The sequence below is a fragment of the Barbus barbus genome, assembly GCF_936440315.1.
Source record: "Barbus barbus genome assembly, chromosome: 33".
Classification (NCBI taxonomy): domain Eukaryota; kingdom Metazoa; phylum Chordata; class Actinopteri; order Cypriniformes; family Cyprinidae; genus Barbus; species Barbus barbus.
The window spans coordinates 26,220,698-26,244,238 of NC_136761.1; the positions used below are offsets into that span (position 1 = coordinate 26,220,698).

Here is a 23,541-nt window from a genome sequence, read left to right on the forward strand (position 1 = left end):
AGGTTAGAGTAAGATGCACTGTAAAAAATTATTTTTCGAAGTTATAAATAAAACAAAGATTGCTCGAGTAAATCTGACAGACAAAAAAAAATACTATTTCAGTCTCTCCACTTCAAAAATTCACAATTAATTCAGTGTGTTACTTGCTGTTTCTTTGTAAATATTTGTAAAATTTGCTAGGAGTAAGTAAATCCCAGTTCAGTGTGGCAATGGATCGTTTCTACATAAATTTCAACAAAATTTTGATTAATCTACTAAATTATTAATAAAGAATGCACATTGAGTGTGTTTTGCTTTTTTATTCAATGTATAAAGGTGCTTTAAATTAAATTATGTATTATGTAGTAATTGTACAATACTTTTAAATGCAAAGTAATTATTCTTAATGCTTAGATTAGTTTTATTATAAATAATCATTCCATTTATTTGAACAATTTTAACATAAAGAAAGACTGGTGATGTTCATGTGGCGTTAACTCTTAAATACGATTTTTCCAACATGACTTGAATGCACCAGTTTTGGAAGATATCATGTATAATACATGCATAGAATAGGGGTTATCAAATTATTTATTTCTGAATAAAGCCCCAATTATACTGTGAAAAAATTTTTAATATTGTAAATATGTGTAAAATTTTATCTGAAAATATTTACAATAGAATTTTGTTTCCTTTAAGATGCAGTCAAATCAAAATTTCATGGACAAAAAAAAGGTCCATTGTCTATTTTTCAGAGTGGAAATGTATGAATCACTTTCGCACTCGTGCATAAATTCCTATTACAATTCCTGGATTTCACCCATGGATATTTGCAGAACAACGGTCAATGTGACCGCACTTTTAACATTTTTCCAATGATTAATTTTAAAACAGAATGAAATAGTAATTAATGTCAATTTGGTCCATATTTTATTCTTATCTTTTCTTTCTTTTCTTATTTATTTTCCTCCTGCTCCAGTTTGAAACCCCTGCATAAAGTAGCATGCCATTCCAAAACACACCATGTTATTTTGTTATATATATACACCTGTTATTATTCGCAACAGTATCAGGGTATGTCCTTCGTGTTGTCCTCACTGGTGTTGAGGGACAGATGAATGTGTATGAGAGTCACATACCCAACGCTCACATAAAAGAGAGCGGTACTGATTTTTCATTACAATGACATCACAGTCCCAATTACACAGCGTCTCCCACATAAGAGACTTGAAGACTGAGACAGAGACAGAGTCTGAATGATAATCACTTCCCATCACTCCTACATGCTCCAGCGAGGTTTACAAGTGATTTTTGCTCTTGGACTTTATCTTATTATTATACAGTAGCTTGTGAGTGCTCTGCTTACCGTTGAACTATTAACCTCTGTCTCTCTCTCCACCAGACGGCTGAACGACAATGAAATCTCAGTGCTCGAGGCTAGCGGAGCCTTCAAGAAGCTGCCAAACCTGCGCAAGATGTACGAACGGGTTTATTTCTCTTTTTCGGTTTGACTGCTGAATGACATTGGTGTATTTGGGAAATTCAGCTTCGCTATGGACAGCAGGACAAGAAAAGCTTCTGGAATATTCCAACCTAATGGGAAAACGCATGCAGTGATTTATTGTCAGGCAATATTTGCGGCCCTCTCCAAAATTGGAAAAAGCGGTATTCGCTCAGGAAGAGGACTGGTGATTTATCATGCATGAAATTGCTTACTATCTAGCACAGTTATAAATTGGCCAGATCTAAAAGCCCGACCTTACATTTTACTGAAGCACGGTTTAAAATTAAGCGGTCAATCATCATAAACGTGTGTTTAGGATAAAACCACGACCTATTCATATGATGAAACAAAGAAATTTGCAGTGTACCGTTGCAACCTGTGCTTTCTGCCATTTGTCAGAGTAATAAATAGCGCATTTGAGACCCATTAAAAGAAAAGCTTGCGTCAGAGCACAAGGGGAGTTAATGTTTTAACCAATTCTGTGTTTGCAGAAACATAAGTAATAATAAGCTCCGGGACATCCGTGAGGGGGCGTTTGACGGGGCCGGAGGTGTTTTGGAGCTGCTGTTGACCGGAAACAAGCTGCAGTCGGTCAGCGGACGGATGTTCAAGGGTTTGAGCGGCCTCAAAACACTGTAAGTATTGCTACCGTTTAAGCTCATTTTTCATTTCTCCGCTGTTGTCCTGCTCATTAAAATGAAGACATGTCTCTGAGCCACGTTTACATTCATATATTCACACGGTTTTGAATATCAATGCACAAACACTAGAGTTACGGCTTTGGAAATGCGCTCCAGGAATTGCTCATGTAGGCTATTTTAGAAAGAAATTTTCAAGGAAAATTGCCTGTTCTCAGCAAAAACTGTGATCGTCAGGTCTAATCGAGATGCTGACCGCTAAAAGCTATTCTAAGAAACTCACGGGCATAGACATCCTCTATGCTGGCGCGCTATCAGGAACAAAGATGCTAATACAATGCATATTCTGAAGCCTGGTGGTTAGAAAAAGCCTTCCTAAGGCCTGCTGTCGCTCTAATTAGTTTAATTGGAGAGAGAGGAGTGCATAGGATCAAATGAATGGAATTATGGTCCTGCAATATTGGATTTAGTGGCTTTCAAATCCCAGGAGTATGTGTCCAAATTGAGTTTGCTCGTCTCAGATCCCTGTTTGTCAGAGTTTAATGCCGAATTTGCTGCTTTCAGGTTTTCATCACGGCAGACTCTGGTTTGCATTTAGCCCGTTTGTGCTGCTGAGGGCCTTTAGGAGAACCTGATTGTTTTGGGCAGCGCAGCCCTCCCCAACCGCACGCGCACAAACTCATCTCGTCCCGTGTCAAGCGGCGAGCTGCCTCAACGGCCTGTGTCTGCTGCACAGACAGAATCTCCGAGAGCAGACGCAGACACGTTTACTTGCCCATCTCAAAGGCCAGAAAGCCAGAGACTGAACCAGAGACTTCTGTTGTTCAAATACAGCTTGTTAACCCAAACTCTACACCTAAAACAAAACTGCTCTGCATTTTCAGAATTTAAAAAATAAATAAAAATTTATTAGAAGCTCTAGGGTTCATTCATGGACTTATTAGACTCAAGTCAAGTTATATTATATATAATGTTTCATATATGATAACATATTTTATGTGATAAGTCGGGTTCTTTCTAGGAGAGGGCTTTCAGATCTTTGCATATAATATTTGTGTTATATTTATAATAATGTGTAACAAGGATGTGTTTAATTGATTTAAAAAAGTGTTAAAAAAGACTTGTACTGTTAGAAAATATTTCTATTTTGAATAAATGTTAGAAAGAAGTATCGCAGGTACCAAAAAAAAAATTAAGCATCAAAAACAGTTTTCAACATTGATAATAAATCAGCTTTTTAGAATGATTTCTGAAGGATTATGCGACAATGACGATTGGAGTAATGATGCTGAAAATTCAGCTTTACATCACAGCAATTATAATTTAAAAGTACATTAAAATAGAAAACCATTATTTTTAAATGTAATATAATAATATTTAATAATTTCTGTATTTTTGATCAAATAAATGCAGCTTTGAGGAGCATAAGAGATTTCTTTTAAAAAAAACATTCCCAATTATACTTATCCAAAACTTTTATTTTATAAGAATAATAATAATAATTATTATTATTGTTGTTTTTGTGTGTATATATGTGACAGACTTTTCAAAACGGTTGTTGATAACTTAGTTGCTTCTAATAATTATATATATATATATATATATATATATATATATATACTCTATTTAACTGATTTGCTGGGTTAAATAAAGATTAATAAAATTGCCAGTTTAGTAATGTTTCATTTGAATGGTCTGATACACAGTAAGTCGTGGCCTAATGGTTAGAGAGTCGGACTCGTAATCCAAAGGTTGCGGGTTCGAGTCTCGGGCCGGCAGGGATTGTAGGTGGGGGGAGTGAATGTCCAGCGCTCTCTCCACCCTCAATACCACGACTGAGGTGCCCTTGAGCAAGGCACCGAACCCCCAACTGCTCCCCGGGCGCCGCAGCATAAATGGCTGCCCACTGCTCCGGGTGTGTGTGTGTGTTCACGGTGTGTGTTCACTGTGTGTGTGTGTTCACTGCTGTGTGTGTGTGTGTGTGTGTTCACTGCTGTGTGTGTGTGTGTGTGTGTGTGTGTTCACTGCTGTGTGTGTGTGCATGTTGGATGGGTTAAATGCAGAGCACGAATTCCGAGTATGGGTCACCATACTTGGCAGTATGTCACTTCACTTAAGTGCTGTCTGCTGAAGTCCCATCAGATTTCCTTCCAATAAATTATTTCACAACCAACAAATCACTGCAGACTCGTACCAGACTCCTGTCTCGATATGCGCCTACTTTCCTCCCTTACACCAGTTTGTGTGTTTACCCACCCAGTGCATGCATGCCATATTCACAAAATCATGTTTCTGAAGTGATGTGATAGCAGTCGTACCATAGGACCGCCACTGACTGAATGCATTACAGCGGTCGTAGAGTCTCGTAAACTCTCCGTTCCTCCCTCCCTGTAAGTCTGTCAGACTCAATGTGATCCCACCTGCCTCTGTGTTCCCGTCAGGATGCTGAGGAGCAATCAGATCAGCTGTGTGGATAACGCCACCTTCACCGGCCTGAGCTCCGTGCGCCTGCTTTCCCTCTACGATAACCGGATCTCCACTATCGCCCCTGGAGCTTTCAACACCCTGCATTCCCTCTCCACCATGTGAGTCATCCACCCTCTCACACACACACACACACACACACACTCCCCTCTGTGTCATGGGTTCACACAATCAGGTATGCATCCATAATCAACTGAAATTCTTTAGTGCAAACAAAAATAAATGAAAGAATTCGGCATTTTAAAGCGCAACTATCTCTGCTGCCTAATAAAAGTATTTGTTGAAGTTCCTGTATCCGTACCAAACCCACAAATGAGTTAGTTGAAAAATTCACAAAGATGCAGGAAGTCAAACACAGTCTATCGGGTCACGCACCACCACCAATCAAGCGCCTATTATATCTTCATATGCAAAGCGGATGAGGATGTGGTTCGAGCAAAGAATTCTTATTGTTTGCAGATGTTTTTCAAAATTATGAGGTTATGTTTTCTTGTCTTGGTTGTTCTTGAACCTCAGATGAGAAAATGTTGGCTTGCCCCGTGGGGCAGGGTGAATTATTCAAAAATGGCTAAAAGGAAAAATTGCTCCGCTGTCTAAAAATGGACTAAAACTTTTGTGCGATGATGATGTCCATACAAAGGCAAATGTAGTGAATTCATTCTTCTGCCATTTCGTTTTTGCTTTTGATTGTATGCTGTAAAAAATTGGGAACAGCTGGAGAAAATGATGTGCGGCGCATTTTTAATGCAGATTAATATCTGCGTAGATTTTTGTGTGGGAGGTAAACAAAGAACTGATCAACAAAAAAACGAACTCTATTTTGTCACAACCCTGAGGGAATGACAAGAAAGAGAAAGATCAACGGAGAAAACTGAAAGAGATCTCACAGATGTTCGTAGATAAACAGATGCTGTTAAGCATTCAAAATAACTTCTGGTGGAATCATAATTTAGAAAAAAAATGGAAATGATGATTGCCAACACAGCGAGCATCTGTAACCATTTGAATTATCATATCAGGCTGTATTCCTGGCACACATCACAACATGCAGCAATACACATGGTTCTCTTTTTCATTCGGTGAACTCTCTCTACTAGCTGAAATATGTGAGCAGATTCTGAGCAGAGAAACTCTCAGATTGTTCTGGTTTGCATGGGGTGTCATTCCTTCCATTCTGACCATCTAATCAAATTTAGCATGCATAAACAACAGGAAGAATTTACACAATGAAGTCATCCAATCAGTAACATATATTTTTTTATCAAGGCATAAACAAGGCGTAAACTTCCTTGACAACCTTTTTATAGCTTATCACTATAGCACGGTTTGTTTGTTTTATTGTCTTCTTTTTTTTTGTATTGTGTTTTGTTTTGTTTTGTTTTTTGTGTTGTCGTTTTTTCTTTCTTTTTTTCTTTGTTTTTTCATGTTTTGCTTGGCTTTACTTTGCTGTGCTTTGTTTTATTTTTGTTTTGTTTGTGTTGTCATGTTTTGTTTTGCTCTTCCATTCTGAATAAAAACATACATATTTATTTTTATTTAAATAAAATATTGTATTCTAAAATATTCTTAAATATTCTCTTCTATATTCAATTATTTTTATTATTGTTTTATTATTTATTATTATTTGTATTTTTAATTAATCCATCAAATTATTTAAAAAATATTATATTATATTAATAATTTAATAAATTAATGTAATTATTTAAAAATATTATTTTTAAATAATATTCTGTGTGTGTGTGTGTGTGTGTGTGTATATATATAACAGCAAAAATATGTAAAATGTAGGTAATGATAAAAACTTATATATTGTTGATATAAACATTTTAAACATTTTATTTTCAAATATTGTTTTCTGTAATAGAATAAATTATTCTTAAATATTCTCTTCTATATTCTATTTTTTATCTTTAAATATTATTTTTTTTTTCTAAATATTCTTTCTTTATGTATAATTTATGTATAATAAATAAATAAATGCACTTGCCACTAGGTCATGGATTGAACAGGTTTTTTTTTTTTATATATACGGTTGAGACCTCCATGTAGAATGTACGATATACTTCTTTTCAGCTAAATGAACATTAAGGACATATATTGTATATTATATACATTGTATGGAATCTGCAAAACATGTTCAATTCTTTTTTCCTTCTTATTCCATAAGCCAACTTTTCCAATCAATCTGTTGTGCTTTTTCTTTCAGACTCGCTCTTTTTTTATTCTCTCTCCTTTTTTGCCAGCTCTCTAATTACCCAGCGGCTGACACAGCCATGTCCATTTCAGGACAGGGCAGCTAAAAATATCCAGAGAGAGAGAGAGCAAGACCTCCCCAGCTATTCTCTTCCCACAGTAGTGCAGCAGGCATGTTGGGCACACTTCCCTCCTGTTTCTCTCTCACTCCATCATTCATCCCTCCACCTCTGCCGAAATTAGAGCGGAGCGGGAGTGTGTTTCCGGTAGGAGAGTTTGGAGTGAGCAGTCAGGACAGAGGTTACTTTTGAGTGCTCGCATTTGTGATTATCACTGTAAAAATAGCCACGTGTTTTGTCAGTTATGTCCCATTTATTAAATTTAGCAGCATAAATATTCTCTCATGTCTAGTGTGTGATATCATTCCCAAAGCAAACGTCTGCCTGGCTTGTTCTCTCTCAGACGGTGTTGCTTTGCCCTTTGAAGCGAGTACAGACAGCGATGTAGGAATAATGTGCAAACACATTGCAGGGTGGTGTTAACATGAGCCCATCCCCTTAAGCTGCGAAGCATCTATTGGCAAAGCAGCGGAAGGTCAGCACACTCGATTAATTTATCCCGCAGGCTGAAGCGCAGCAGATACTCTATGAAAGTGTTCCTCTGTGCCTGTGCTAGCGCTGCTGTGTGTTTCAGTAATGCATCCCGCCCGAGTGGGCCGTCAGCCGGCTCCCTGGTGGGCCTTCAAGAGTCATTGCTGGTGACGCTTTCAACTCAAGGCTACAATTTTCTGATTTAGGTCTGTGTGCCACCACCTGAACTTTTAGAACTCAGTGAGGACGCATGAAAAATGGGCCAATAAGTTTCTTCTGAAGCCTCTACTCCAGCGGCCCCTGTAGCCTTTGGTTGATGGATTGTTCTGTACCCAAACATGATGAAAATGTCTGTCTTATTAGTGAGCCCTCGTATTAAAATTTTGTTTTGCTTTTGTTTTTTGTTGTAGAGTTTTATTGCAAAATTGCAAACATTCACATCCTACCCAACCCAAACTAAACCAGAAGGACATATGAAAAAGGTTCAACTACATAATTAATAGGGCAAATAAATAAATAAAATAATACATAATAAATTTAAATATAATTATAATTATAATAATAATTCAAAACTACTCCTCCAAGTAGTAAAGGAGAAAAATAATTATACCTCCCCTCAATCTACCTCCAGAATACGTATAACATTAAAGTAATAAACTCTTGCCATTTTTCAAAAAAACATTCCCCCCTACCTCTGATATTATGCTTGACTTTTTCAAGTTTTAAAAGAAGATTAAATCTTTAAGCCACATTGATATAAATGGAGGTTGTGGAGAGGTCCAAGATAACAATATTCTGTGTCGAGCAAGCAATGATGCAAATGCCACGGCACTACCTTGTTTATGGTTCAGAGGATAACAATGAGATTGAACACCAAAAATGGCAATTAAAGGGCAAATGCCTTTGATTTTAAGAACATCGGAGACTATTTTAAAGAAAGAGTTCCAAGAATTTTGCAGTTTTGGTCAGAGTGCAAGTTTGCATTTTTCACATATGTCAGGAATGATATATCTTCAACAGTTTAGTCTTAGAAATATCAGATCTATGGACCTTGTATTGGATTTTAAAGCAGCTTACTTGTAGTAGCTGTTTTATAACAATGTAATAACACAGCAAAAGTTGCTATCGAACACTGTCAGCATTGCAGGTTGCATCGCAGTCATAATATGTAATTGTATTGCTATTTAAATGCAAATTCAGGTCTCCTGCTGGGTTAAATGTTCTGGAGTTTAATCGTTTATGTGGTAATTTAACCCTGCTGATTGCTTTCCATTGTAATTATATAGTAATGGGGTTTGTGTTTTCTTTCTGTTTGTGTACAGTAACCTGCTGTCTAATCCCTACGTGTGTGACTGTCACTTAGCCTGGCTGGGAATGTGGCTTAAGAAGACCAGGGTGGTTAGTGGCAACCCACGCTGCCAGAAACCTGCCTTCCTGAAGGAGATCCCCATACAGGATGTAGCCACGCCTGATTTCTCCTGTGACGGTATAACTTTTGGGCAACTCTGCTGCTTGCCCTGTTTATGGATCAGTAACTGATCAGTAAATGCCTGTATCAGAGAATGCATATTGTATATATGCATATATAATATTATACTATATAAGATTATATCAATTATATATATTTTTCATATTATTTTTATATGGGGGGAATTTACTGTACATGGTATTATACTGATGTTTTTGTTACATACATTTGTTTGTATTTTCCTGCCCAGGGACAGCAGATGAAATTTAGCTCTGTAGCTAATTCTGGGGCAGTTTTCTGACTGTCTATTGTCCCTGTCAAATAATGAATAGAATAAAATAAAATATAAGAAAGAAAGAAAGAAAGAAAGAAAGAAAGAAAGAAAGAAAGAAAGAAAGAAAGAAAGAAAGAAAGAAAGAAAGAAAGAAAGAAAGAAATTTTAATATGCCAGTCTATACTTCCATGTCTCCATCTACACAGTGTTGATTCTCTTTCATGCTCTTCAACTCCTTTATGTCCACACTGGCCTGTTTATATACACTCTTTTAAACAGTTGAACCAGAGGTGCACCGTCAGGATGCTGAATAAGGGTTTGCAGGCCTCAGCTAATATTTGCCTTGTAGCCTGTGCCATCCACACCACATCCATCTCCAGTTCCCATGAAATCACGCTGCTTAGATCAGGCCGCTGCGTCGCCTCCTTCCAGACCGAGGGTCTCTCTCCACTCCATCTCCTCAGATTTCCCACACCTTCATCCCCCTCTCCCTGCTTCCCAGCGTCAGGCTAAATCACACCCGGCCAGCTTCCCACAAGGCCGTACCGAGAGGGCAGCACGAGGACAAATTCAACGCCGAGCGTGGAGGCCTCAGCATTATCTTCTCCCGCTCTGGTTTTTATAGGGAAGAACTGGTGTCCATAAAGACGGGGGGAAAACAGAACCTCTCGAGACTGACATAAAGTTTAACGGAGAAAAAGAAACTGCGGTTTGGCTTCTGTCTGACCGGGGTCCTGTGTTTCAGAAGGCCTCCCTGTCAAAGCCGGGGTGTTTTGGTTAGAAACAGCTCTTTCACTGCTTCGGGGAATATGGTGTTAAGAGAGCCCGCTCAGCTGTAGACGGCCGAAGCACTTTGAAATAAAGAGGCTGAAAGTGAGAGAAATCGCCCTGGCTCGAGGTCCATTACTTAGAAGAAGCTGTCTGTCAGGACTCATGTGTTGTTATTCCGTTCGTTTCTTCCTCCTAGAGCGGGGCTCCAAAAAACTCACCACCACAACATCCAGCTATTTCAGTGCTCTGCAATTACAGTTAGACTAACAAAGTCAAGCTAAATTGATTTACGGGAAGATATTTTTGGTTGTTTGAAAGAGTCCAGTCATTGTAATACTAGCCCACAGGGCCTTTGGCTCTTCTGCGTTTGCATGCACGTCCAGTTCTCCTTCCAGACTCGGTCTGTGTGTTATTGCTGGAGCATATCTCAGTCTCCATTACCTCCCATTAATGGCTTAATTCGCTGTTTCTTTTTAATCTGCAGGGTAATTTAGCCTTTTACAGATAGCATCTTACAGAGCTTAGATGAAAGCAGCTTGGGAGGAGACTACAAGTATTGCTTGCAGGAAATGTGGAGCGAGCGAGGCCAAAAGCAATATTTAGCTGCTGATTTTAAACTCCTGTGCACTGTATCAGTTCGCAAGCGTGCGCTGTAATAATGATACCCGTGTTTGGAGACGCACACGCTGGAGAATGGGCTATTTTCAATGCAATTCAGTGCACGAAGCACCTGTGCTCTTTCTTCCGTTCTCTCTCTCTTTTTCTCCATCCTCCATTACTTCCTTTTAAAGAATTAATGAGTTTCTATATTAGATCTGTTAGCAACACATATTACATTTTTCTCTTGCATGATGTAAAGGAGCATAAAATATGCATGTTTTTCTCTCTCAGGTATAGAAGAGAATGTCTGTCTGCCGTCGGCCCCTCGCTGTCCCGATTCCTGCACATGCTCGGACACGGTGGTGCGCTGTAGTAACCGCGGGCTGCGTTCGCTGCCTAAGGGTATCCCTAAAGATACAACTGAACTGTGAGTTTCTCCTTCCATCTCCCTTTATTTGTCTTTCTTCCTGTAATGTTTTCATATTTTTTCCATTTAGGATAGACAGTTTATTTCCACAAAAAATTGTTTCTGTAAGGGTTGGCGCAGTCTTCAAAACATAAAAAACATCTATCTATCTATCTATCTATCTATCTATCTATCTATCTATCTATCTATCTATCTATCTATCTATCTATCTATCTATCTATCTATCTATCTATCTATCTATCTATCTATCTATCTATCTATCTATCTATCTATCTATCTATCTATAGCCACTATAAATGTTACTGAAAATATATATACTGAATATACATATATATGGCATCAGTCAATTTAAACTTAAAGATACTTAATAGATGGAGAGACAGGGAAGCAATAAAACTAGATGACAGTAACTAAGCGAAGGAAAGAAATCACAAGATTGCAAACAAGTGACAAGGAGAGACTGATATAACAAGCGGTTATATTAGCGAGTGTGGTGAACAGGAAGATCCTGCCTTGTCGCTGTCGGTTTTTCAGCAGAAGGACAGTAATTGTTCTTGGGTTGTGCAGGAAAACTCCAGCAGGATTGACCTCTTCTCTTGTGTCATATTGAAGACAATACTCTTGCTCACTGACAGACCCCATTATCAAATGGCTCTGATAGCATGAGTTCCCTATCAAAGCCCCATCTATCTATGTCCTGTCATCTTGCAGTGGCAGGGTCTGCTTACGTTCTGCTGAGATCGGCCTTTTAGCAATGTCACAGAGTGGCAAAATTAGGATGAAACTCACCCAAGAGTACATTTTGTACATATGCAATCCCAGCAGCCACACTTCATGTCGGAAACCTAGCATAGACAGTAAAGCAGCTCAATGTAACTTCTCTACATCTAGAGCCACTTTGTGGTAATAAGTCTATTTCTTCCGATGTAAAATTGATTTTTAAGCATGAAATGAAATTTAAAGTGAATCTGGTTTTACTTTGTAGCTTGTTTAAGGATTGTAAACTTGCCTGTTAACAGGATTTTTCTTACCGTTTCAGATATTTGGAAGGAAACCTGCTCACCTCCGTGCCCAAAGAGCTTGCTAATCTGAAACAACTGATACTGCTGTGTGTATTTCTCCACTTTTCATTGAATGTATTCATTTGGCACACACTTTTACCTTTTAACTCTGATTCATCATGTGACTTTATATTGTGGCATGTGTACTTAGATGGTAATTATCTGCACATTTTTTAAGGTCCAAAGCAAATTTTGGTGCGTTTTATATATCTTGGTTTAACATTCAACAACTTAAGGAAATTGAATAAGTTGTAAAATATACAGTCACCAACATGCCATCCCATAATCCCTCAAACATTATAACTGAGTGAGTTTCTGGCAACCTCAATTGTCTTTTTTTTTCTTTTCTTTTCTTTTTTTGCATAAATTAAGCAGGATATTTTTTGCAGTATACGGTTTAGTTTTTATGCATGTTTGAAGTCATTAGTTAACAAACTTTATCTAACCAGAATGAAAGTAACTGTGATTAAATCTCTTTTCTAAGAGTAAACCGGCTTCAGATTTTGAAGGCATGTTGTAGACGTTGTTCTGAGGGTATGTAATTTAATCTGCTGTGTGTTTGTGTTTGTTTCCTCTGCAGAGACCTCAGTAATAACAGCATCAGTCTTCTTGCCCCTCTCACCTTCAACAACATGACGCAGCTCGCCACCCTGTAAGTAACACCGTAATCCAACAATCAAACAGTTTCTGTGTCGACATATGTGTTTGTGAGTGCAGTCATGTGAACAAGATTACTACTGCCAACACATTTGGCAGAAATGTTTATATTAAATGACTGTTTCTTTGTCTCTGTTTCTCACTCATATTCGCTTTCTCTTTCTCTGCAGTATCCTGAGCTATAATCAGATTCGCTGTGTCCCGGTTCATGCATTTGATGGCTTGCGTTCTCTCCGCCTGCTGTAAGACTCCCTTTTGTTTTTTACCTGATGAAGCAGCGATCTGTTGCACAGTTACATCAGTCTCTCTCTCTCACACACACACACACACACTCCCCATGCACCACAACACCTCTGTGAGATCCTAATAACCTGCCTTATGAACTTAACTTCAGGAGATTACTGCCTGAACAAAGCTGCTTTAGAACAGCGTGTTCACAGCATAAGCAAGTTCTGAAGGAACAAAGCAATAGATTTTAAGAGCACTTAAAGTCCCTTGGGTAAACTTTTTTCTTTTGGTTATAGGAAAGTCATATTAAAATGGTCTTGGAAACTTTTTACCATACCTTCATTATTTATTTTTGTTACTTACCAGACTACTTAAAGACTCAAACTCAAAACTACACTGTGTGAAAAAAAAAAAAAAAAAAGTTTAATGTTTCAGTTTAATTCAATGTGTTTTTAATTTTTTCTCTACACCTATTTTTTCAGTGTATGAAAATCCATTAAAATATTACTTTTGCTAAGATAATTTAGTCTAAACAGAGTGTAAAATAAGCATAAATCATTTTAATATTTATTATGCGAAGTTATGGAATACGTTATGTTACTGTTAGAACAGATAATTAAAAATCATTTATTTGAAACAGAAGTATTTTGTCAGATTTGAATGGTAGAGTATGTATTGTTCATGTATTTATGATACTCAAATATGAAATTAGCCTTAGTAAGTCAACGTTTCTATTGAAAATATAATTTCCATCATATATTTATTTGGCGGTTTGAGATGTGGCGGGAAGAGAAAAAAATTTGTCCATGGATAAAAAAAATTCTGAGATGCATATGTTCTCTCTTGTAATCATAAGGAGACAAATAAATGAGTGAGTTTGAAATATGTGATTATAGTTTAAGAAACATCCTGTCTGCATTAAGCTGGATTGTGCTCTGTGGCTCTGGGTAGGATAGGTTATCAACACCGTGTGTGCACAGATATGTTAAACAGCCCAAAGGACGCCCACCTTATTCCGGCCCTTTTAAGCTTAGTCTGCCAGGCAGTCATCACTGTCACTTTTTAATATCCCAGAATGCCCCAGGGCCAGCGTGGACGTGGCCTCAAGGGCCCATAGCTGTCCAATCATGTTCTCAGGTTGCAGTCTGAGTGTATATGTGTGGGCCGAGCGCCCCCGTAATACAACAGAAGAAATTATTAAACAGAACCGACACAGCATACAATGACATCTCAATGCAAATCTGCAGTTCCCACCGGTGTCTCACAAAAAGGCAGCGGTTTTCTATAATCTGCACTAAATGCCGTGAATGACCGACCCTTTCTTTTTCTATCTCCATTTATAGTGTGGAAAACAATGGAACCAACTCCCAGAGCTCCATGCTTTTTTCATTTCCTTTTCATTCTTCTCTTTCAGAACCCTCCACGGAAATGACCTTTCAACTATTCCGGAGGGAGCCTTCAGCCACTTGACATCTCTGTCTCATCTGTAAGTGTGTGTGTGTGTGTGTGTGTGTGTCAGTGTAAAAGCGCGCTCTCTCTGCCTCTATTAATGACGGACTCCCAGTCTCAGCCTTAGAGACCAACACAGGTCTTTAGACTCAATGTAAGTTTTACCTCATTACCGGGTGCAACCTAGAGAGAGAGCAACCTTGTGCTCCGTGCTCGGAGACCGAGCCCCACAGGAAATCTTTGTAAATTTTATTACAGCTAAAAGGCATCTATTATGGAGGCTTATGGTGGTGCAGTTTTTTCCTCTCTGGCTGTAGTTTCTTTTCCCGTTTGGAGCAGGGCTACTGTAGCTCTTTGTTTCCTCATTGAAAAGAACTGTCAGAAAAAAAATCCCCATTGAGGAATAAAGGGCCTGTTGAATTGAAGGAAGTGCACTTGGGATGTCTGTAGTAACCAAAGAAGTTGGCTTTGTAACGAAGAGTTGAACTCACAGGGAAAAATACACTAGACTAACGAATCATACTGACATTTCAATGCATTTATGCTTTCAAATAAAGTTTAACACCTGGTTCCTGTCATCCAGGGCTCTAGGTGCAAACCCCCTGTACTGTGACTGTGAGCTGCGCTGGTTGTCTCAGTGGGTGAAGGCTGGGTTTAAAGAGCCTGGCATCGCCCGCTGCACTGGACCTCCTGACATGGCGGACCGACTGCTGCTTACCACCCCTCTCAGTCAATTCCAGTGCAAGGGTGAGTCTGTCTTCTGTTCTGCTGGTTAACACATCTGCTGCAGACACATTGAGCCATGGTGCTCATGTGGGAGACGCAGATTTCAATTTGGTCTGCACCATGTCTTGAGTCAATTTCCGTTCTCTTTCTCTCCCTAAATAATATCCTGTCCTTTTTCTGTTGTTTCTATCAGTAAAAAGTCTCCAAAAAGGAAACTTCCAAAAAGTAAGCATACAAAAAAATAAGGTACAAAGCTGTCACTGGGGCAGTATCCTAAGGTACAAAAGCTAAAATTACATGTTTGTACCTTATTGTACCTTTTGAAAGGGTACAACCCCAGTTTAGTACCTTTTTTTCTGAGAGTAAGTTATGCATTTGCAATTTCATGATAAATACAAGATATTTGAGGAGAAAAAAAACTGTAGGGTATGACTTGATTTTATTCAATCAGAACTGGTTGGATCATGAAAAGAGGACATTACATGGAGTCAGGTTGAAAGAGACGGTTTGAAAAAAAATAGCAGTGTTATTATCATTAACTACAGCTTAGAACTGTTAAAAATAGTTTAAGTTGTCAATTAAGTTATACGTTTTCAGTTATTTTCATTAACGAAAATAAAATAAAATAAAATATAAATATTAGATTAAAAAAAACTTAGAACAAGAATTAAAAATGTTGCCTTGAACTGAGAAAAAAGTTTACGTATTAAAAACCTAAAATTGATATAAAATAAAGCTAAATAGAAATATTAAAAATGACAAAAGCACTTAACAAAATTATTAAAACTTAAACTAAAATTAAATGAAAACTGGAAAATAGAAGTTAATTCAAAATAATAAATGCATACTATAACAGTACATAAATACAGCAAAAATAACCGTTTCAGTGGAAGAGACAAGTACATATATTTTGGTAAAAGGTTTTCGTTTTTCTAGTAATAACATGCACATATATTGTTTCGCAAGTAAATATGACCAGGTTTGTTTCATGTTGACCTTAATGTAACCTCCATTCCCCTGTTGTTCCCTTTCTCATCCACACATTTATACTTCACATTTCATGTTGTGTGTGTTTCAGGTCCAGCAGATTTGAATCTGATGTCCAAGTGCGCCCCCTGTCTGGCATCTCCCTGTCAGAACAACGGCACGTGTGTGAGTGATGTCATGGGCTCCTACCACTGCACCTGCCCATTTGGCTACAAGGTGAGTGAACATCCACCACCCCACACACAGCACATCCTCGGCTAGCGTCTTTCCTGTCCTCCTGCACGCATGTACAGAAAATACCTATGAGTTATGTGCATCATTACATGCAAGAAAGACTCATCATCCATCTTCCCGAGCTGAACTTGCTGTCTCTGAAGTTTCTTGATTAGTTCCTATTGTACTCAGGCAGCCGTTGTTTGTGTAGTGGATACATGCTCAGTAGCGCAACCTTGGCGGTGGGGTCTTGGGCTGTTGGCAAATGCATTGCAAGAGATGTGAAGAATGTGAGCTGCTATTCGAAAGCAATTTATTCAGAGGCAAGCAGCTATGAGAAATGATAAGTGTGACCAGGCGGGAGCATACAAAAATGTAAATTATGCGGCATGAATAGCGGCTCACTTCCGTGAGTCAGAACAGATTGCTTTATAAACCAAACTTTAAACCATCATTTCAAGCAGAAAGGGTTGCAGATTGCTGATGCACATACGAAAACCCAAGCAAACCAAAGTTTGATATCAAACAGACTCGGTTTTGCACAAAAAGTGCTTTGTGAATGTGTGTGTGTATGTGTGTGTGTCCTTTATGCAGCGTGCAATCATTACCCTTTTGTTTGGTTATGGGATTCCTGTCAGTGTTGTTCTGTTGAAGAACAGATAAGAGCTTAACCCTTTGCCCTCTACAAGACAGAACCAATGAGCTGTCTTTTAATTAAAACCGTCGCTCTCAAGGTCAGTTGCAGGTGCGCGTCTGTCCTCGAAGTAAGTGAAGATTAATTCGAACATTCAAGAGTACTGAATAAAGTCAAACATGGGAAAGGAAAAAGAAAAAAAACAGAGGGGCTGAGAGAAAGAAAACAGACATATGGGCCCTTTGAGGAGAGCCGAGGAAACAGGCATATCAGTGGCAAAAGCCTTTGTCTGAAATTGAAATGGAGAGTGTTAGTCACGGAGTTACAGCCCCAGAGTGTAAAAGGATCAGGACACGACATACATCTTCCATAAACCATGATATTAAAATAAACTCAGCTCTGGGCCTGGATATAGAAGTAGTAAACAAACAAGATTTTTACATTTGCTGAAGAAAATGTGAGTAGTGCTTGTCTGTGCAAAACTAGCCACCACAATGCTGCTGGATATACTATGCAGTTAATATGTTCTGAGTGTTTTTATAATGTTGCTGTGTGGTTGCTAGGGTGTCCGGGCTTGTAGTTAAAGGTTAAGGGATTAAAACTGATTCCTAATTATAAGTATGAGCAACAATAATAATCATAAAAAGCACCGCTAATCATTGCCTTTGATGTCCACTCCTTAACCCTGTTTGAAAGGTAAATAGCGGTTAACATTTAAGTTGACATTTTACTCAGAACTCATTATGTAATACTGTAGATGATGGCTTTTCATTCCTTTAACCTCTTCACCTTTGAAAGTATCCATCTGATTGTGACCTTTGTCCCAGTATGTAGGGTCAGGCATGTTAAAACCTGAGCTCTTTCTTTCCTCGTCCGTGCTCACAGGCTTTCTCTTTCCTCAGGGTCGTAACTGTGAGATCCCCATTAACGCCTGCATCAGCCTGCCGTGTGTTAATGGAGGCACGTGCCACCTCACACCTGGACTGGACGGGCACTACAGGTACTTTCAGACCTGTACAAATTAGCTGTGAAGCTGTTGGACCCAAGGCCTGACATGTTGAATTTTGGTGCTTATGCTGGCAACATAAGTCTGAATGTAGCCTGCACAGTGTTCCCACTATCGCTATGAATACAAGTGTCAAAAAAGGATGAAAATAAGATTTAAAAACTGAAATTATTTGTTAAAATGCACATCTGGACAAAATCTGTGTATTAAAAATTCAAAGCTTGTAACACGCCTGGACATTTGAAAGAAGCAAGAGACAGGCAGATTGTTGTAATGGCACAATAAATGTCCCCCATGTCCAATAAATCACCCAGCAACTTTGGTAATGTCACGTTAGGCCTCTATTCAATTTTTGCAGGGCAGCCACTTCATATCCAGCAGGAACAGAGTTGCTCAATGACTTTACAAAAAAACAGAGCCCAAAGATTTGTGTGTTTTTATGTGTCTGGGGGTGGAATATATTGGTTGCTGGCGTAGCTCATGAGAGTTGGCAGCCAGAGGGCAGGGACTGGGTGGAAGGGTACAGACGGGTGTGGGTTCTGCTAAACAGTGAGATAGGTTTTACTGCTATTGCTCAATAAGTCACCATGGAGATGGAGGTTTATCAAACACCGAGCCTCAGTCACTGATGGATCTGACCTACAAGTCTTACGGATAGCAACAGAAAGGCAAAACAACAGAGAAAAATACTAATATTAGGGGCTGCTTAGAATTTCAGCAGGTAATTTGCAGTGGTGTAATTGAAACCAGCTCATTTGATTCCCAGTGAAGACCGAGACCATGAACAGGGTCGAGTTTGACTCAAGAGGGAAACCAGAAGAGATCAAGTCTGAGTCAAGACTGAGACCCGAAGAGGGTCGAGGCGGGGTCAAGACCGAGATCAGAAGAGGGTCGAGTCTGATTCAGGACCGAGACCAGAAAAAATCAAGTCTGAATCAAGATCGAGATCAAAAGAGGGTTGAGTCTGATTCAAGACCCGGAAGAGGGTTGAGTCTGTGTCACAAGTGAAACCAGAACAGATTGAGTCTGAATCAAGAAGAGGGTCGAGTCTGATTCAGGACCGAGACCAGAAAAAATCAAGTGTGAATCAAGACCAAGATCAATAGAGGGTTACATCTGATTCAAGACCAGAAGAGGGTGGAGTCTGAATCAAGACTGAGATCAGAAGAGGGTCAAGTCTGAGTCGGGACTGAGACCAGAAAAGGATCAAATTTGACTTAAGACTAAGATTAGAAGAGAGTTGAGTCTTAGTAAAGACAGAGACCAGAAGAGATCTGAGTCTGATTTAAGACCGAGACCAGTAACGGGTCAAGGCCGAGACTAGAAGAAATCAAGTCTGAGTCAAGACCAAGATCAAAAGGGGGTTGAGTCTGAGTCAAGACTGAGATCAGAAAATATTCAGTCTGAATCAAGACTGACACCAGACAAGGATCAAGTTTGAGTTAAGACTGAGATTAGAAGAGAGTCGAGTCTGAGTCAAGACAGAGACCGAGACCAGAAGTGGGCTGATTCTAGTTAAAGACTAAGACCAGAAAAGGGTTGAGTCTGAATCAAGACAGAGTCCTCATGCTTCCAGCAAGACAAGACCAATACAATGAAAATATGGTTTTGAAATCAGTTTGAGGGCCAAGACCATCAAAATATAGTCTTGGACTCAAGACCATGAAATTATGGGCACAGAGTCAAGGACCAAAACAGTCATGGACTCCAGGAGCATTTTGACTCCGACTCAAATGAGCTGGTTCTTCCATCAACTAGTCACCATCATATTGCTTGTTTTTTTTTTTTTTGGAGCAAAATGAGATGTTTAGCAGAATGTTTAGGCTGCTCTTTTCCTTCAAGAAAGTGGATGGTGACCAGTAACTGTCAAGCTTAATAGCTTAGAAAAGGACATAAAAGTAAGTCCAGGTTTACTCAGTGTCTGAAGATCTTCTTCCAAAATCCTGATATTCTCAATGAACAAGAGTGTTATAAATAAAGATCTTGTTTTTTGTTCATGCAAGCATTATCATTTGTGGCTGAACTATTCCTGAAATGTGTTCAGTGCGTGTTAAAACCAAAACTCGGTGTTCTGTTGGCTGTGAGCAGTGCACTAATAAAGGATGTTGGGTTGACATTTAAAGACCAAACAATGAGACATAAATGGCAACAAATGACACTGTTCTGGCTGCAGACTTGAAAAAATCAGTCTGGCAGTATCAGGGTGTCACCCAACAGAGCTAAATCACTGAAACCCATGTGTTCTCTTTTGTTCTAACATTTGAAATATTGATCACTGTCCTGTGCCTTCCCATTCCTCTAGCTGTGTGTGTCTGCCTGGGTATGAGGGCCAGCAGTGTGAGCTGAATCCTGATGACTGTGAAGACAACGACTGTGAGAATAACTCCACCTGTGTGGATGGCATCAACAACTACACCTGCGTCTGCCCTCCGAACTACAGAGGTACCAGTTAAAGCTCTTTAAACCAGCCTGCAAACACATTCAGAATCTTTCAGACTCTTTGTTACCATTTTCTTAGTCATTTTGCCCTATTTGTCTGTCTCAGTCTTACCACAATGAGGCCATTTCATTGGCAAGACTGTGCCAATTGCATTTATATCCTCCAGCCACAACTGAGGTGGCTAAGAAAACATTAAGAAACCAAAATAATATACATGTTAAGACTGGTAGTGGGCAGTTTTACTAAACAAACCGGCTTTTGACAGAAGTCCTGACTTGGCGGATTTAAAGTTCAGCTGTTGTTAAAACTGTCTGTTCATTTCCACTTCAGATCTGCCAAGTGCCGTCCAGTGGCACCACTGCTCTTGTTCTCTCTCTTTTCCTCAAAATAGGAAGTGCAACTGCTCCTAGCGGGCCCTGTCATTATAGCGGTATTCCTCTTTGCCACCTCCCTTGGAGCGGGTGCAGTTGGTGTAGAGAGTGTGTACTTGCTGCGGTATAAGCCTGGCCACATCCTTAAGCTCGTAGGGCACACACAGCTGTCCGGTTAAAGAGCAAGAGAAAAATTGTATTGCTCAGAGGTTGATCTTAATGGAGTTATCAGTTATGTTTCATGAAAGTATCAACTTTGGCTCAGGGGTTTCACCTAAAAGAGAAATTAAAATAGAAGTAGGAGCTTGAGGAGGTGCTTTTTTAACAAAGTCTTTTAAAACTAGAGTCTTCATTTGCTGTGATATTTCACAAAAATATGCATACTTGCATGCAGGAAGTATGCAGTGCTCATCTTATTCTCTCCATTTTACTGGCATCTGTATCAGAGACTATAGATCAGACGCTCTCAAGAATGTATTTTTCATTAATTTTATATTTTAAAAAGTATGTAATTATGTGGGTGAAATGAAAAGGAAGAGGGAAGGTTTGAAGATTTATTGTACTGATGATGTTTTCTCTTGTTTTAACATTATGCCCATGGGCATTGTGGGAATTGTTATATTTTACATTTGTATTGGGACTTTTCTTTTTGAAAGAAATTAATATACTACCATGCAAAAATTTGAGGTGTTTAAGATTTTTCTTTTCTTTTGATAAAAATTAATACTTTTATTCAGCAAGGATACATTAAATTGATCAAAAGTAACAGTGAACACATTTAGAATGTTGCAAAATAATTCTATTTAAAATAAATGCTGTCATTCTAATTTTAGCATATTAGAATGATTTCATAAGGATTGTGTGACACTGAAGACTGAAAGAATGGCTGCTGAAAATTTTGCATCATAGAAATAATTTTTTTAAAATATTTTCTTGTTTTAATTATTTGTGATAATATTTCACAACATTGTCATTTTATAGTATTTTGATCAAATAAATGCAGTCTTCTTTTAAAAGCATTTTTAAAAATTATACAAAACTCAAACTTTTGAACAGTAGTGTAAGTTAGCATACCGACAGAAAAATGTTCCAAAATGTCATTATGCCCCAACCAAGGCAAGGCAATTTGGTGTTTCAGTCCTTGTTTAATGTTGAATCTTCACGCTTTGCCAAAGTTCAAGTCTTTTAAAGAGTCCTTCCTTCTCTATTTTCATTGTATTTCCATATGTGTGTTTTGTTCTGCATTAACGTCAGTCAGAACAAATCTTACCAACAACATCCAGATTTGATTTAAGAACCCACAGCTTGAGCTCTTTGCCAGACTCCAGCCTGTGAGGTGCATGCAGGAAACATCAGCTGTAGACTCTGACTGCACTGATTCCCTGAAGAACATGCACAGTTGCTGCAGAAAGGGTCTAGAGGAAATTGGCCTGCCAGCAGACCACCTAAACCCCGTCTCGAGGGCCTGAGCACAGAGAGGGTACATCTGTTTCTGAGCTGCTGCTGTGCCCTGCAACTAGCAACACCAGCGCAAGTGTGCTGGACAGGAAATGCTAGGAATCTGGGTGAACGAGTGCAGAGATGTGGAGGTTGGATTAGACCCAGTATGGCCTGTTGCAGGGCCAGACGTCCTACAGCAGGTGGACGGGAACAGGGAATGTATTGAAGGTTCTGGTTGGCAGTGATTTAGTGCCTCCGAATGGAGCCTGCTGAGCTGTGTGCTCTAGAAAGACTTTGCCATCACACAAATATGTTTTCAGTTGAGCCTGGAGGAGAAAAAGCCTCACACAGTCTAAATGCTGGCAGATGGTGTGAGGGGCGAAAACACCTCGAGGAGGGTCGTGACACACATGCTGTATATTCATTCAAAGAGTTCCTTTAGCCGCACAACTGTGCGCTTCACCCGTAGACAGCAGAGGCCTTGAGTGTTTCAGCATGTGATAAACCTCCGGACGCTGGGAGAGGGCAACTGTTAGAGTCATTTGTTCCTTTTCTTTGTGTGTCTCTTAGGTGATCTGTGTGAGGAGGTGATTGACCCCTGTCTGCCCGGGTTTGACCTCTGCCAACACGACTCCAAGTGTGTTCCTCTCAGTAAGGGCTACAGGTGAGTGTATGAGCTCCTCTGGTCAGAACTTCACACGAAAGACAACATGACCTGCCTGTAATAGAGCAGCAGTTGGGTTCTGGAAAGTAAAAGCCCTATTCATTTTCTCCATTAGAAAAGTGATTTTTAACAATACAAGACAGCCCTGTTGTGAGCTCTGAGGACGTATGGTTTTCTTCAACCCAACTGTTCACATGAATTCAACTTATTTTTAAAATAATTGTTTAAAGGGGTCATATGATGCTATTTCAAGTTTTCCCCTCTCTTTGAAGTGTTACAAGATGTTTGTGCATAGATAAAATCCCTGAAGTTGCAAAGACGAAAGTCTCAAACCCAAAGAGATATTCTTTATAAAAGTTAAGACTCGTCCACGCCTTCCTAAAACGGCTCATTTAAACATGTCTACATCACTGTGTGGGAAGATTTGCATAACACCGTATGTATACGCAAAGAAAGAGGGTGTGATTTTTATTCTCGCTGGAGTATTGTTGCTGCCGCCGGCGCCATGTCCTGGAGACACAGTCCTGGTTTCGTTGTGAAAGCGAAACTACTTTGTTTGGGCTTCCAAAAGAGAACACAACTAGAAATCAGTGGTTAAGTTGTATTTACAACACTGTTCCAGAACAGTTCAACCCAAATATTAGAGTGTGTGCAGCGCATTTTACGGAGGACTGTTTCCTGAACCTGGGAGAGTAGCCTACAATGCCAGCTGTGCACAAAGGCTGTTTCTATAAAGT

General features: G+C 39.1%; 1 protein-coding gene across 1 annotated transcript in view; it reads left to right on the plus strand.

Annotated features, from left to right (window-relative positions):
* LOC306853700 (slit homolog 3 protein-like) overlaps window positions 1-23,541 on the plus strand; it is a 178,845-nt gene that overhangs the window by 132,745 nt on the left and 22,559 nt on the right. The window contains exons 16-29 of the mRNA XM_079391309.1: window positions 1,382-1,456; window positions 1,975-2,118; window positions 4,563-4,706; window positions 8,711-8,874; window positions 10,793-10,928; window positions 11,968-12,036; window positions 12,570-12,641; window positions 12,817-12,888; window positions 14,289-14,360; window positions 14,907-15,070; window positions 16,128-16,252; window positions 17,786-17,883; window positions 20,192-20,331; window positions 22,711-22,804. Of these exons, the coding sequence (XP_079247435.1) occupies window positions 1,382-1,456; window positions 1,975-2,118; window positions 4,563-4,706; window positions 8,711-8,874; window positions 10,793-10,928; window positions 11,968-12,036; window positions 12,570-12,641; window positions 12,817-12,888; window positions 14,289-14,360; window positions 14,907-15,070; window positions 16,128-16,252; window positions 17,786-17,883; window positions 20,192-20,331; window positions 22,711-22,804 (1,569 nt within the window). The remainder of the gene's footprint in view (window positions 1-1,381; window positions 1,457-1,974; window positions 2,119-4,562; window positions 4,707-8,710; window positions 8,875-10,792; window positions 10,929-11,967; window positions 12,037-12,569; window positions 12,642-12,816; window positions 12,889-14,288; window positions 14,361-14,906; window positions 15,071-16,127; window positions 16,253-17,785; window positions 17,884-20,191; window positions 20,332-22,710; window positions 22,805-23,541) is intronic.